This window comes from Monomorium pharaonis, chromosome 8, assembly GCF_013373865.1.
Source record: "Monomorium pharaonis isolate MP-MQ-018 chromosome 8, ASM1337386v2, whole genome shotgun sequence".
NCBI lineage: Eukaryota > Metazoa > Arthropoda > Insecta > Hymenoptera > Formicidae > Monomorium > Monomorium pharaonis.
In genome coordinates, this window is record NC_050474.1 from 19,291,753 (window position 1) to 19,307,253 (window position 15,501).

A 15,501-nucleotide genomic window follows, 5' to 3' on the forward strand; every position below is an offset into this window, starting at 1 on the left:
CGTACGGTTTGCCACCCTTGTTTGACCTGGCCAAGTGGTGTTGCGCACAAAGTCCGAATGCATAATTAATCGGGTTATCAATTAAAGGCACACCGGCTGACTCTCGCGATCGCTCTCCGTGGTAACTATCGACTACTCTTTATTTATATCAATGTATATTATCGATTCGCTAAAAAAGGGACGTTGGCCCGATTGAATAAATAATTAAATTCAACTAATTCAAAGAATTGTCAATTACGACGAATCGTCGTGGAATTGAATTATAAACGATTTTTCTGATATCCTCTATTTTCAACTTTAAATAGTATAACACTCCAGCTTCAATTAAAAATTTTATTAAATTGACACTTGCAGACATTTAATCGAATAAATCTTATTAATCTTCAAAAACTGTCTCGGTAGTACCGTATTAAAAAAATATTATATACATTCAAAAATTTCATTTCCGATTGTTTACTACACAAAGGCTATTAATATTCCGATATATCGATAGATACAATTGCCATTATTATTGATTTGATTCCTAATATCGTTAAAGTACATGCGATACGGGACATTCTCTCTGTATAAAGTAATGTGATGCGTATTTATATTGCAGCAAAAATTATTCGATCCTCTCTCCGTCGGGCAATAATCCAAAATATATACACAATGCCGCGTAACCCAACGGTTTATATGTAAAGATTAAATTATTAATTGATCTGTTGTGCTGCGCGTATGGCCTGTTATAATATTTGACGGGTAATAAAGAGTAATAATAATCGCGGTATTGCAAAACAAATAGCACATAATCCGAAATAAATCCGCAATCGACATTAATTCTGGTTCTTCAAAAATAATCGTATTACTTTCCGATGCTTTTAAAAAATTTACAAGAATTATACACGAAAATCGGGTATTATCTAAAATAATTTTACGCGGCGCGTTTCGCGAACGGGTGAAGAATGGACGTGTGTTTAATGAACATATTTCCTGTAATATATTTCCTATCAAACACAAAAATAATTTTCCTCCGATATTTAATTAAATCCTCTTCCGAAAGATTCCTAAATTTTAATATTAAATGCTTCGCCGCGGTTTTGTAAAATAATTTCTGAATTTTATAAATGTATTAGTTGCTAATCTAACGAGGAAAGATTTTTCATTAAGCGATTATTATTTTTACGTCTCATTAAGCATGGAGCTTCAATTTAATAATAATGGGTTGCACGAAGCATCCGCTTCGATAAATAAAGGTGAAAATGTACGCGCGACTAATTACCCATTAATTTATTCGCTACGATTTGACGTCATTGCGTTATAATAATCGCGCTTTGACAGGCTTATAATATCGCTTTGAACACATCGAATAAAAAAGTGGAAACAAAGAGGGACAACGTATCAAAATAGAAAAAAGTGAAATATGAAAGAAATTAACATTTATATCTCATAACTGTAATATTAATAATGTCTATATCCCTTTAATTATTAATATTATTATTACATTGCTACATATTTAAAAACCATGAAAACAAGTGGATGCTTTACGCTTCGTTTAATTGTTTGAAATATGATAAAGAAATTTTCCTTTTTCCCCAAAAATATTGATGTCTGATTGCAAATCGATAGAAGGATGCATTGTGCTCTAAATTTCTAGAATATGAATTACATATTGTTTATGTTATATTTACACGAATCTTTTGCATGTAGACAATACAAGCGATTTAAATTATCATATATTGGATAACTCCATACAGAATAAACAATTAAGTTATAACGTTGTTATAACTGGTTCTCTTGATATTAATTTCAAGATTGTGTCTATATGGATTGCATGTTGCTTATGTTTACACAAATCTTTTTCATTTAGACAATGTAAATTATTATAAATTGAATAACATAATATAGAAAGCAATAATTAAAAGTTATAAAATTGTTAATATATCTTTATTATATTAATGAAATAAAAATATACAATATTCATAAGAATAAAATTTATATAATTTTCATTATTTCTGATGAAATCTTAATCTTTCCTGGTAGAAAATCATGTAATTTAATATTTGGCAGCTCACTATTATCTAATATTACTAATTTCTTTATACATATATAAAAAAATATTGTGTAACAACCAACAAATAATTTTATGTTATTTAAACTACAGTTTTCATCTCTATTTATTCTTTTACCGATAAATAATTAAGTTCAGATATCATACAGTTTTTTTTTTTTCATACAATAACAGCGAAAAAAAGTTTTATTTCTTGGAATCCTACTTTTGCTGTTCAATTACTATAGACAAATATTTGTATAATTGTTCAACAATCAATCAAAAACTGCATTAATTTTCTACCAGGATTCTGATATGATCCCTAGATTATTGTTTACACAGATGAAATATAAAATACGTAATTTACATGGTTTGCATTGTATACATTGTAACATAAAGTAGATTATTTGTATCTTACGCGTAAACGCCCAATCCTGCAGGTTTTTAAAGACTGACGCGCCCTCGCGCGTATGTGGGCATCGCGATTGATTAGATACCGACCGAATCGCACAAGGAAGCTGCGATTATCTCTGGAGATGGATTACCGTACGTGGTTTACCGACGATAAAATAACAGCCTATCTTACCATAGGAGTGCTATTTACCATGACCTGCAGATTCGTGCTCAACGAGCAAGTAGCATACATGCACATTGTTCTATCTTTATCTCTACCTTAGAGAAAAGATAAGGATAGAATGACAACAACGATTTACGTAAATATAATCGCGGTCGATATTATAGATATATGCATCTACCTCAAAGGCCGGTGCATTTTTACTTGGCGGGAAACCTAGCTGTTGCACGGCTCGTCCTGACCGCGCAAAATTCTAATGTTGCATATAAATTCTAACAATTAGCCGGCAACGCTACTAAAAAAACTGCATCCCGCGGCGAATCGACACCGGATTATATGAAAATGAATGAAAAAGTCAAAATATGGCTAGCTCGTAATCACCCGTTGAATTCAGGCGACGTGCCGCACCGATATCAATTCCCGATTATCATTCAGTATACATGCGTAAATACCTGACAATCCTGCAATCCGTCCTCGTATCCTGGCTGCGGATTATGAAGAGAAAATCCAAGATCCAGGCGAGTTGTTGTGTCCCTCTCGGCGCTCCATGGACTCCAAAAGCGTCGATGCACTACACCAATTAATTCACGATTTTCACATTCACAACTTTATCACGATCAAATATGCTACATTGTCATCACACGCACACCGTATGTTCGTACGCGAAATCTCCCTTTGGACGGTAATAATCGGCGAAAGAAATGGAGCAACTCGATGCGACTCCATGACGCCCCGGTCTCGTTCCTGGAACTGACGATTAGGCGCGCAATTGCGAGCCTGCAAAATTTCAAATTGGCGGACCAATCGCGTCGCGGCAATCGGACGCACCTCGCCTGCACTCCCGGTTCGCACCGGTGCAGAGAGGTGCGCCCGATCGCTGCAACGCGATTGGTCTCCTCAATTCAAAATTTCCCAGGCTCGTAATTGCGCGCCTAATCGTCAGTTCTGGAAACGCGAAGGGACAATGTGGAATCGTCTCCGAATTGCTCCGTGCCTTTTACCGTTGTTACCCGGTTACCGTTGTCAATTTTACGTGTGACCTGTGCGTGCGTGCGTGTGTGTGTGTGAGTGGTGAGAATACGACATACATCATCGTAGTAAAGTCGTAAAGGTGTATAAATCGCAAGTACTTCGAGTGGTGCATCGAACACTGCGGCGATTCGCTTCCTCTGATTCACGGAACGTCGAGAAACTCGCCCAGTTTTCGGATATTCTCCTCGAAACGCAGCCAAGAAATAAAGACCTGCGAAAGGATCGTCACAGGTATTTACGCATGTACTGATAATTGGATATTTAATATCGATACGAGCTCGCGGAGTTCATTCAATTTCTGACGCGAGAAAGATGCGTCAAATGTATTGCCCTGGCAATTCACGAGCGATTACGAGACGGCAGATTCCGATATCGTATAACCCGATGTCAATCCGATAAACAATACGCTGTCGAATACAGATTTTTGTACGATAACGCGACGAATTCGTCAGGCGCGATTCATACGATCGTAGCGTCGCCAATTTCTGATGACGTCACCATTTGTACAATATGCGCAGCAGTTTCATTAGGTTAGATCGTAAAGAATCATGGATTAGATTAATTTCGCACCCTCACAGGAGCAACCGCGCAACGAATCTTTCGCGAAGTAAAAATATGTTAACAGTCAGAATATGAGACATACATATAACTATACGTCTAACAAATATCATTAGAATAGCGATAAGCACTATCTCACAAGTTATCATCTAAAAAGATTAGATCTGTTAATCTTAAAAAATTGGATGAGTTGTACAATCATTTTCTTGATTTAAAATTTAGATTCTTTAAACGTACACTATGAAGTGAAAACCTTGAAAGTTTAAGAATTGTATCTAGTGCTAAAAAAATTAGCCTTTCAATTTTCAAAGATAAGATTGGATCTAGAACGTATTGCATTTTATACTTAAATTTGAACCAACATTCTCGGCATAGATATATCGTTGACTTTTAATTAGATAAAATAATGTCAAATAAAATGTATCTATAGCATAAAGGGAAATGTATTAACATTAAAATAATTTAACGTGTAAATAAGATTAAATTTATTAATTATTCATTTAACAAAAAGCGAAAACTTCGCATCTCTAATATTTACTAAGCATAAAATTTTACATTGTTATAATAATGTGTTTCGGATTTTGTCTACATGTTGAAACTCGGGCGCGTCAGGGATCTATTATCATCTCCAACGTGGATGGTCCTTGACATGGTTGTTAATTAACAGGTACAAGGCTTGCACGTGCACTTTCCCCCAGCTTTGCAGCCACATTGGTCTGTAAAAAGAGAATACAGTTTATTTATCATAAAGACTAAAATTTTCTATAAAAAAAAATAATAAAAGCGCAGACTTAGATAAGAGGCTACTTTAAACAATCCTTCAAATAAAAACTAAATGTTGACTACTTTTGTCATTTCTCGTATAAACAAAAATGGAAATATTACTGCTCTTTACCAATTCATATGTAAAATGTAAAAAATTGTGAAATGAAACTCAACGAAAAAAAATACAAAGTATAGGTATGTTAAATAACTAAAGAGAAAAGGAATGCACGGTGTTCCGGGAAATAGTGATTCATCTCATTATGTGCAATGATCGAAATGACCGACGACGGCGTAGAGGCTTCGAATAACGTATTACGCGTAATTGCACCATTCAACGAAATTGCGCCACAAGTCCCGTGGAATTGCGATGCACGGTGTTAAAGGGTACAACGAGTCGGCGTCAGCGCGCGCTGTTATTAACCGGTCATTGTCCGCGAGAATGGAAAATTAAAAAAAATATATAGTTACTGGTTGGCGCACGTTCTCGTTCGCCGCTTGAAAAAAGAGACATTCCAACGCGACATTGTGAAAGCGAGCTTGACAGCTCGAAACTAGTTACAATTAAAAATAATAACTCGGCAGAGGTACGACGAGCAAGCCGCGAATTGCGCAGTCAGAGAGTGCAAAATGCATTATTGAGGTAAACGTTACCCTTGCATCCCTGCGAGTCGCAGCAGCAATTGTCACCGCACTTGCAGCCATCCTTGCATTTCTCTGTAATAAATTTTTGTTTAATTATATTCCAAATTTAAAAAGAAATTAAAACTTAATATAAGTATAATATATACTTATCAGGATATCTTTTATTTCTATCTGATTCACATATATTTAAGTTTGCAAATTATTAAAAAAATCACGTTGTCTGTGTATGTAATAATATTTAAAAAATTATATTTTAGAAATTTAAAAAGATTTAAAAATTAGAACTTAAAAGTATATCAGAAAATAAAATATCAGGAGACAATTCTGAATGCCACGTATATATTTAATAATCTGTAAATTATTTAAAAATCATATCTGTAAATTTTAAAAAATTATCTTAGAAATTTAAAGAAAGAAGTTAATGGTGAATATCAAGAGACAATTCTAGATAACGCGTTTATATTTAGTAATCGGCAAATTAATTAAAAAATCACGTCTGTAATAAATTTTTTTAAAAATATTTTAGAAATTTAAAGAGAAAACTTAAAGACGTATATCAGGAGACATTTCTAGGTGACGCATATATATATATATACATACATACATACATACATACATACATACATACATCATATATGTATATATATATATATATATATATATATATATACACATATACAGACACAATAAGTTGAGAATTATTTAAAAATCGAGTATAACGTTTCACCAATCATCCAACAAAATATTTCAATAATTTAGCTGATACAGTTAATTGCCCTTTGACCACGCACTCCGAAATCAACGATAATTAAAAATTAATCGCGTGAGGTCTTCTTAAAGAGCACGGATCCGTTTTCCGTTTGTATATCTCACCGTGCCCCAATAACTCCTCCGTGGAGAGTAACAATTGAGGAAACGTCATGTCAAATTCCCCATTAGTATCCATTAAATATTTATGAGCAGACTCACCCTTGCATTTATCGCATCCTGGTCCCGGCATCTTGATCAGTTCTGGCTTGTCGCTTCGCAGTCGAGGCTCTCAAACTCTCAGATAATGCAGCGGAATGCTTACTCGCCGGTAGAGCGTCGTGCCTTCGAATTTATCGATCGTTCCCCACCATAGTCGGGCTTGGTTCCGAGCGACCAGACAAGCGCAACCGCGCGGCGTGTGCAATCGTCAACATGCGTACCATGCGCAATTCCTCAGGGCCGTGTGATTCCAGTGACGAATTTTTTTCTAATAGGCTGTCTGCTAGGATGACGCAGAAAGCGACGTTATCTCCATTCGGTCCCCCACCATTTGATTTCCTGTAGACATTTAATTCGAATCAATTGGCGCTTTTGTCTTAATATAATTCAAACAATGTAATTTTTATTCATTTTTGCCTTTGTGCAAAATTGATGATCAAAAAAATTTTTAATTATATGAATAATATCAAACCAATATTTGTAATTTTATATATAAATTTAAAAATAAGAACAAATCAAATACTCAATCAAAATTAACATGTATTAATTTTGGATTCTGCTTTTACATCGCATTGTCTTTGAAGAATTTAACATAGACTCATAAATATCATTTTCTATGGGCAAACTAGGTATTTAATAGAAACTAAAGATATTTAATAAAGAAGCGATTTTAAAAGTTATTCAAAAAACATATTTACTATAGAAAATAATTTATATGCAATACTTAATCATTTGACGGACAATATTTATACATTTTTATACATTTTCATGGTGCTTGACCGATATCTATTGTACGTATCAGGAAGTGGAACGTTACGTAATATAAAAAAAAAAGATCGAGTTCGATATCGAGGACGCTCAAATCACGCCAGCAATACGTGTCCTCGTACTCTTTCCTAATTATTTAATTAAAAATTCAATGCCCGCGATATTGGCACAATTCTTGAAGGTATTATTGACTCGAGATCGGCGGCCCTGTCTCGATACGAAACCAATCATGAGAATTACAAGAAACGACGCAATTACATAGCGCCTCAATGGTACCGTATCGATAATGAGAGAGAAAGAAAGAACCTCCCACAACCGAGCTCCCGTTAGATTCTGAAAACCACACAGTGATGATCACTCTTCGAGATTCTTCCATCCATTCTTTCTGCCATGTTCATGTCATGTTTTTACAGCATATTTTACGACGTTTCTCGTAAAAGCGTTCTTATCAACATTAGTCCGAAGTAATTCGTTGAAAAGCGCTTCGTGTTTTTTCTTCATTTCTATTTTGCATTTAGATCACTTCGTTTAGAGATGTGTGCAACAACACTTGAACTTTTTTTCCAACTGAAATAATGCTCAACGTAATATTAATATTAGGATGATAAAACTTAAGAATTAGATCAGCACATTTGCAATTAGATAAGAACAAGAATGTGTGGACTCTTGAACGTCACTTCTCTTTCTCTCTTTGTTACGTTTATATTTTATTACTGCATACTATTTTTCAAGAAACAGATCTGGATTTAATGAATAGTTTTCATGTTATTTTTAATATCACATGGAGAATTGAAAATTGTCGCATAGTTATAATCATAATCAAACTGTTTAGAAGAAAAACTTGTTTAATCTTTTCAAATAAAATGGTGTGCAGCAAAAAAATGTAATAATTTTACAATACAAAAATGCAAAGTAATTACACAAAAGAAAGTAAATTTGCAAAATTGCACATTTAATAGAACTCATATAATTCATATATATGTAATATAATTTTTCATAAAAGTATTAACGCGTGCATTATAAATTTATATTCTTTGTTATACATCACCGATCTTCAATTAACAAATCATCAGTATCACATTGACTGTATATGTATCAGTTATAAATTCTTTTGTACATGAAAACGCCTTTACCAATTACTTATTCAATATGCACGGACTTTTTTACGAAATTGAAATAAACTTTGAACTCCTCCAAGTGGTTTGGTTTAACTGACTTTATACAACCTGAAATGCAAACAGAATGTAAAATTAAAAAATTGTATATATATTTATTTTCAAGCCTAAAATTTTCAAAATTGATAATAATTTATAAATTTGATCAGTAATTTAAATCTAATTTTGATTAAAAGATATATATATTTAAATATATTATAAATATATTAATTATATAAATTAAAAAAGCCTTTAAGAATTTATATATATAATGCCAATATGTATAATTAATAATAGCTTGTAAATGCAAATTTACCTTTGGGAACCACAACTTTGTCTTGCATAGAATGCGTAGTTATTTGTTTACAATTTTCCTATTTATTTTTTGATTTTCTTCTTCTTCCTTCATTAAAAAAAATTTAAGTTATTGCAAACATATTACTTTAAAATTATTAAACTAAATTTTTAGTATTACTACATACCATGTGTGGAAATTTGTAATCCATTTTTGGCAAAAAGTTACCAGCACTGTATTCGTTTTTCGCTGTTCCAGTCAGTTTCTAAATAAAATAATAAAATAAGATTTTTATTGTATTGCAAATCTTACAAATTATATTTATATCTTTAATGTTGTCTACCGCTTTTGATCCTCTTGGAGAATTTCTTTTCGGAGATAATTGAAACTTCGTTTTTGGACTGGACGATCGTGTAGTCCGTTTTCTCGGTGTCAATAGCTTTCCATCTATTTTAGGCTTTGGTTTTTTTAGCAAATGTGAATCCATATCACCTTTTATGTACAATCCAACCGGTGATACTACGTGTTTGTAATTTCCCATGTCTCTTCCTATTCCTGGCAGCATATTGGGAAAGTATGTCCGCTTCGGCTTATTACCAAAATTACCAGATGACTTCTTCCCAGGAGTTACAAATAGTCGTGGCTTTGAAACAAATGTTTTAGTGGAATGATGTTTCGTCGCCGAAGGACTCGTACTCTTTCTCCTCGGTGAAAGCTTTGTCGGTTTGTTTCCTAATATAGTCGACAACGCACAAGTTGACAATGTATTGGCATTTTCGTTGGACATCCTTTTAGCTCGGACATCTTTCTTATCGTGACTATGAGTGCTCGATTTTGCTTGATGAAGTAAACTAAGCAAGGGTGTTTTCTGCTCCTCCAAATAATTACAATACTTTTTCATGTGCTTTAGAGTTCGCAAAAATTCATTCCTAGTTGGTGAGACTTCAGTGATTACGATATCTGGACACATTTTTTTTACTTCCATCGACGTTGAACTCGCATCAATTTCCATTAATGTCTTTGCCGTTTCGAGACATCTTTGTCTTTTTTTCGCAATCTCATATATGAGCGAATTATCAAAGGTGTCCAATTTTATCATTTCTTGACGTTTATCACATTCTGTTTGGTGCTCGAGTCTGTCAGATACTCTTTTCGAATTCGTTTTATCATATTTTTCACATGGCAACAATCTGTACTGCAGAATCTGTGTTTCAGGTAATTTACTGTTTCGATCTGCCAAGTCCGATGTGCATGCACCAGCTTTTTTCATTTCTTCGCGAATATCGAGCGAATCTTCCAAGGAGGCCATTTGACTGTCACATTTAAGCAAAATATTATTCAAGTTTCGTGAGGGTGATTGTAACTCAATCTTTTCTTCAGCTGGGAGAGTTTTATATTCATTGGGAAATAATTCTTTACAATACGCCTCCCAGTGTTCAAATGTACATGTGTCGTATGGAAAATTTTTCATTGTATACGAAGCATTTTTCGATATACGTCTTTGTATTTTCTTGGGGCTTCTAATGTTACATTGAAGAGAAACAGGCGTGGTATACGGACTTTTATTAGGAGATGCAGAAGCAAGAGATTTCCGTGAGAGATCGACTCTAAAACTTTTTTTTGCCATTGTGCTAGGAGACTGAGGCCATACAGGAGCGGTCTCGTCCTCTATAAATTTACATGTTTTTCGAATTTCCTCGTTGAATCTCAATAAACTGGCGTTTGAATGTTGTTGTACACATTGTGAGTCGTTATTTATAACTGATTCTTCAATTATTGTCAATAATCTTTCTGTAAAAGTTTTGGGCGAGTCGTAATAATTCGCGGACATACGTCTCAAATGACGCTCAGGTGTCTCTCTCAGTGGTTGTTGATCAGTCATCAAATGTAAAAATATTTTCAATTCAGAAGGGCTAAGATCCTCTTTCGAATTTTCCTCGCTGTTTACTGAATTATATATCTGACCCTCTGTAGAATAAGGATCAATTTTCTTGCTTGGTAAAGTACGAGGTTTTGACAATGATAGTGCATCAAAGGAAGGAACGATTGTTTTAACTTTCTCATTATTCTTATTGCAACTTAGTTTCATTGCGATCTTGGCAGGAAACTGGTTAGCATTAATGTTGTAATTCCTATCTCTGTTCAGAGGTTTGTCGAATATAGTGTGGCTTTTAGATCTTCTAAGATTTTGATTAAGTGAATTAATATTTAATGAATCTGCTGATGCAGATCGCGAAAGGCTATAACTATTAAGGTCCCATTGTATCATGGTCTTATTTTTATTTAAATAACAAGGATTAATGTTACTATTAGCTACAGTCTCAGACAGTGTAGCACTTGATTGTTCTTCACTGTATTCTTTAATCATGTGCCTGTTATCAAACAAATTTATACATTTGTTTAAATCAGGTTTCAATGAGTAATATGATGTTTCATCTGACGTACTTAACGTATCCTTCAACAAAAGTCTGTTATCTGCGATATTGCAGTTTTTCTCAACATTATTGCACAAGTCAGACGATTGAAAACTTTGTGTAGTGACTATATGTCCTGCTAGAATAACGGAAGCACGAGATGTGTTAGAACAGCTAGACTTATCAGATCCATTTTGCTTATTTCTTATAGAATCTAATGTCCTCTCTTTGTCTTCCGAGGATATTTGAGACATGGCTTGACTCAATTCCTCGTCACTTAGTGTCTGTTGACCTGTAAATATAATTAAATATATATAAATAATATATTCCAATATACGTATGTAAAAAGAAAGAGCAAATATTATGACCACTAACTTAACCATTTTACTTTTAAAATATGTTTAATCTACATATGCACGCACGCATGCACATGATTGTGTGCGTGCATATGTAGTAGGTATGATGATATCAATCATACACAGTGAAGCACTGTGTATGATTGATATCATCATACCAAGTCTAAGTTCACTTAAATGATCATACACTCTTGAGACTTTAACCAACAAAATGACTGTACGTCTCAAGATCATGAGTTTAAGACAATTTTGAATACAAAAATTATGAATATTTCTACACATTTCCTATGTACAGAATTCAAATAAATTTTATTTATAAATTTTAACTACAAGGTAGGAAAACATTGTCGTACTTACGAAAACTATATAAAGAATTTGTGAAATCATTCGCACGCCTTCTCCGATTGCTCGTTTTAACTTCTTGGGAAAAGATTCTGTCGCCCATAACGTGAAAACAAAACTATTTGTTGGAAAACTCAGAAATTCACTCTCACTTTCTCTCTCTCTCTCTCTTTCTCTCTCCAAATAATAACAGACCTTCTACTTGTAAGCTATTTGAGGCACCTATAACCGATTTAAAAAATGTAAGAGATGAGATGTCTTTAAATATACCTATACCTTGTGTGAAACTCACTCAGAATTCAGAAATTCACAGAAATTAGCGAAAGAGTGTGACACCCATAACGGATAAAGTAAAATTTACACTGAACTGTTTTCGAACAGTCAGGTGTACCAACATAATCAATCACGTGGTAATGAAGCTGCGTTCGGAAACATCACCTGAGTGCTCTCGGGTATCATTCTATCATTGTTGTTCATTGAATGTGAGACAAAGATAGAATGATATCCAAGAGCACTCGGGTGACGTTTCCAAACACAGCCTATATGGCCTTCTGTACTTTCTGTACTTGAGTTCCCGCTCCTTTTCTCTTCAACGCCCGAATATACACTCCATTTCACTTCAAACAATTCAAAGCTGCTAGTAGCTAGTAGCCCTTATAGCTTTTTCCATGTATAGGATTTTAATTCTTCGGTTTGTTCTTTTAAATATTTAAATTGAACAGATATAAATTTGGCAGTTGGCACCACTGCGAGATGCGTGCCATCGTGCCAATTGGTTTTGGTTACAATTCCCGATGTAAACAATTCTCGGCATGTAATCGTTTGATCACGTTTGATTGACGAATCTTTTGACGACATCCTGATATCTTTTGATAGAAAACAAGTAGTTCAAATATTGTGCTCTAAAAATAAAAGCACAAGAGAATCGTGGGATGATAACGAATAAACGTTTCTGTTTGGCGGAGATTGAAGTACAGCATCGCAATCTTCGTTCGTTCCAATGAGTTCGGATCAACAGGTAGCGGATACCGGCTCTCGATTGCCCACTGTGTATGACCAGAAGTATATAAATTACGTGGAAAACGTGCTGAAGGAAGCAGCCGACGATTTTGAGAGAGAGAAAAAATGTAATGTGGCCCATTATATCAATTGACGTCTCGGTACAGCTGCGTTTTCTTTCACTTTCCTAGCTTCAAATGTAAAAAAACGTGCCTATTACGTTTTCTTGACAATGACACAATATAGATGAATTTAAAATTTAATAGAAAAAAATCTGATGAATAAATAAATTTTCTTTATTATTTACTTTTTTAAATTTTATATTGAGGTAAAGATTTACCTTATAATTATTAAAGGTATTAATTTTTATTTCCTCGTCTCTGAAAAATTACCAAAAGCAAGAAATGTTGGAAAGTGCAGCTACATATATTCTTTAAAGATCTAGTAAATTTCAAGCCAAATTAGTACTTAGTAAATGTAAATATTTGTAATCAATATGACAAAATGATAAATATTTTTAGTTTCTGATCAAAATCTATTAAAACTATATAAGCTATTTGATGGAACGTTTGAAAGAGCATTAGATTTATACGAGCAACGACGAGTGACACAAATTTCCACTACTAATGCAATTATAACAGAGCCATGCAAGAGTGCTAATGAGGCCAGCTGGTTGATGCAAGTTAAGGGACATTCTGGAGCATTGTACACACTTTTTCCAGAAGTAAATTATTGTACATGCGCCGCTTTTAGGTATATCCATGTGAATAAATTATCTGAAAACAGTGCAAGTATTGTCTTCTAAAATTTTACATATTGAAATAAAGACCGTTTCCATCAATGTAGATTAACTTTAATTTTAGTTTAATTTACTTTTTATCTTTTCCTAATTCTATAACTAGAAAAAAATAATAAAATAATTAATGAAAAAATATAAAATGCCTCTAAATATAAAACAAAATTCTTATACATGACTCTTGCAACGTTACAGATATCAGGTTCTAACAGAACGGTCTACTTTCACTTGTAAGCACGTTCTGGCAGCTTGGCTGGCCAGTGTTGATAACGGAAAGTTATTACACCAACAATTAACACAAAAACAATTTGATAATTTATTGCTATACCAGGTTTCGAATAAACATGATGCCCTCTAATGCAGAAGACTACATACTGATTGCAAAAATAGGATTGACAAATCTGAAGATTGTAACACAGTTATTAAAAGCTATCAACTTTAAGGAGGTACTTAGAATGCTTATATTAGAATATATTTGTGTTTTCTATAATGACAAGAGAGACACGATATTATTTAGATAGCTACTTGCCTCGGTAGTAAAAATGGATTGAAAATCACAGTTGAAGATTCAAAATGTATGCAGGCCAGTGCATATATCCCATCTACAGTTTTCGATGAATTTGAATTAAAGGAGGACGTAACGTTTTCGTTGAGTCTAAACATATTAGTGGAGTGCCTTTGTATGTTCTGGCCCACCACGCAAGAGGATTCCGTCGTAGTGCAAATATTTTACAAAGTAAACTTTACATCTTAATATCATATTAACTCTTAACTATTTTAAATAAGTTTAGAGTCCAAACAAAAAAAATTAAATTTTGATTAAACTTTTATTTTTTGAAACATTAAATTTAAAAAATATCTGAAAATGTTTGTCTGTTAATATAAGGCAATTTCGATATCATCATTATCTATTATAGGGCACAGGTTATCCCGTAAGCGTTATCATTGAAGAAGACGGGATCATAACGGACTGCTCATTAAAAACTTTAGAAGTAGACACATTATTAGACTTTCATCTCGAAACGGAAAATGTCGTTAATAAAGTAGTATTGCAAACGGAATTACTGAAAGATGTCATGGCCGAGTTAGATCCGACTAGCGAACTAGTCGAGGTACAAGTCGTTTTAATTTTAATTCAAGCTGTAAGATAACAAGAAATTTTGCTTTTGGTGGTTATACGTTTCTTTGAAATATAACGTTTACGTTCCAGTTACGTTTATCGCCAGAAGAGCCCTTCTTCAGAATTAGCACGGAGGGCCTAGGCGGCATATGTCACATCGACTTGCCGCACGATAGTGATTTAGTAGATACCTTTCAATGTGTGTCAACGGCGACGTCAAATTTCAAACTAGCGCATATTAAACCGGCGATGAAAGCGTTATCGTGCGCCAACAAGGTTTCCCTAAGAACCAATAACGCCGGCCTGTTGTGTTTTCAGTACATGATTAAAACCGAAAACGGGCACACTTGTTACATGGAATATTACGTAAGATTTTTCATGATAAATTGTACAAACAATCACTCATTTGTACAATTGTACAAATCGCTAATTTAGTACCAATTAGTTTTGTATAATAAAAGTATTGTAAAGTTGTACTTTACGATACTTTAATGCAATATCTAGTCATCAAAAGAATTGTCTATTTTACAGATATCTCCATTACTTAATATGGATGATTAAACAGTGATGATGCACATCAAGTCAGAAATGAATACCTAGATGGCGAGATCCATGTATAAAAATTACTTTAATAAATATTTAAATATTTTGTATATATTTCATTGACACTTTTAAATTTCTTTTATAT

General features: G+C 33.6%; 4 protein-coding genes across 5 annotated transcripts in view; 2 read left to right on the top strand and 2 right to left on the bottom strand.

The window, feature by feature from the left end:
- The window catches only part of LOC118646898, a 260,967-nt gene extending 257,596 nt beyond the window's left edge, over nt 1-3,371 (bottom strand). The window contains exon 1 of one of the 2 annotated variants that reach the window (XM_036290808.1): nt 3,056-3,371. The gene's annotated coding sequence lies outside the window, so the exon portion shown is untranslated. The remainder of the gene's footprint in view (nt 1-3,055) is intronic. The other variant, XM_036290810.1, reaches the window with a different exon arrangement.
- A 1,283-nt stretch (nt 3,372-4,654) lies between these two features.
- Nucleotides 4,655-12,481, bottom strand: LOC105838098. The gene is made up of 8 exons (XM_012683389.3): nt 12,191-12,481; nt 11,914-12,120; nt 9,130-11,492; nt 8,974-9,051; nt 8,808-8,894; nt 6,570-8,563; nt 5,610-5,672; nt 4,655-4,909 (listed from the first exon to the last, which is right to left on the bottom strand). The coding sequence occupies exons 2-5, from the start codon at nt 11,999-12,001 to the stop codon at nt 8,847-8,849; spliced, it is 2,577 nt and encodes an 858-aa protein (XP_012538843.1). The 5' UTR covers nt 12,002-12,120; nt 12,191-12,481; the 3' UTR covers nt 4,655-4,909; nt 5,610-5,672; nt 6,570-8,563; nt 8,808-8,846.
- A 195-nt stretch (nt 12,482-12,676) lies between these two features.
- LOC118646899 (zinc finger SWIM domain-containing protein 7-like) lies at nt 12,677-13,734 on the top strand. Its single transcript, XM_036290813.1, has 2 exons — nt 12,677-13,025; nt 13,419-13,734. Exons 1-2 carry the CDS (start codon nt 12,899-12,901, stop codon nt 13,700-13,702), a joined length of 411 nt encoding a protein of 136 aa, XP_036146706.1. The 5' UTR covers nt 12,677-12,898; the 3' UTR covers nt 13,703-13,734.
- Nucleotides 13,560-15,470, top strand: LOC105838100 (cell cycle checkpoint protein RAD1). The gene is made up of 6 exons (XM_012683390.3): nt 13,560-13,682; nt 13,889-14,139; nt 14,211-14,429; nt 14,611-14,805; nt 14,904-15,179; nt 15,345-15,470. The coding sequence occupies exons 2-6, from the start codon at nt 14,038-14,040 to the stop codon at nt 15,372-15,374; spliced, it is 822 nt and encodes a 273-aa protein (XP_012538844.1). The 5' UTR covers nt 13,560-13,682; nt 13,889-14,037; the 3' UTR covers nt 15,375-15,470.
- Nucleotides 15,471-15,501: the final 31 nt, after the last annotated feature.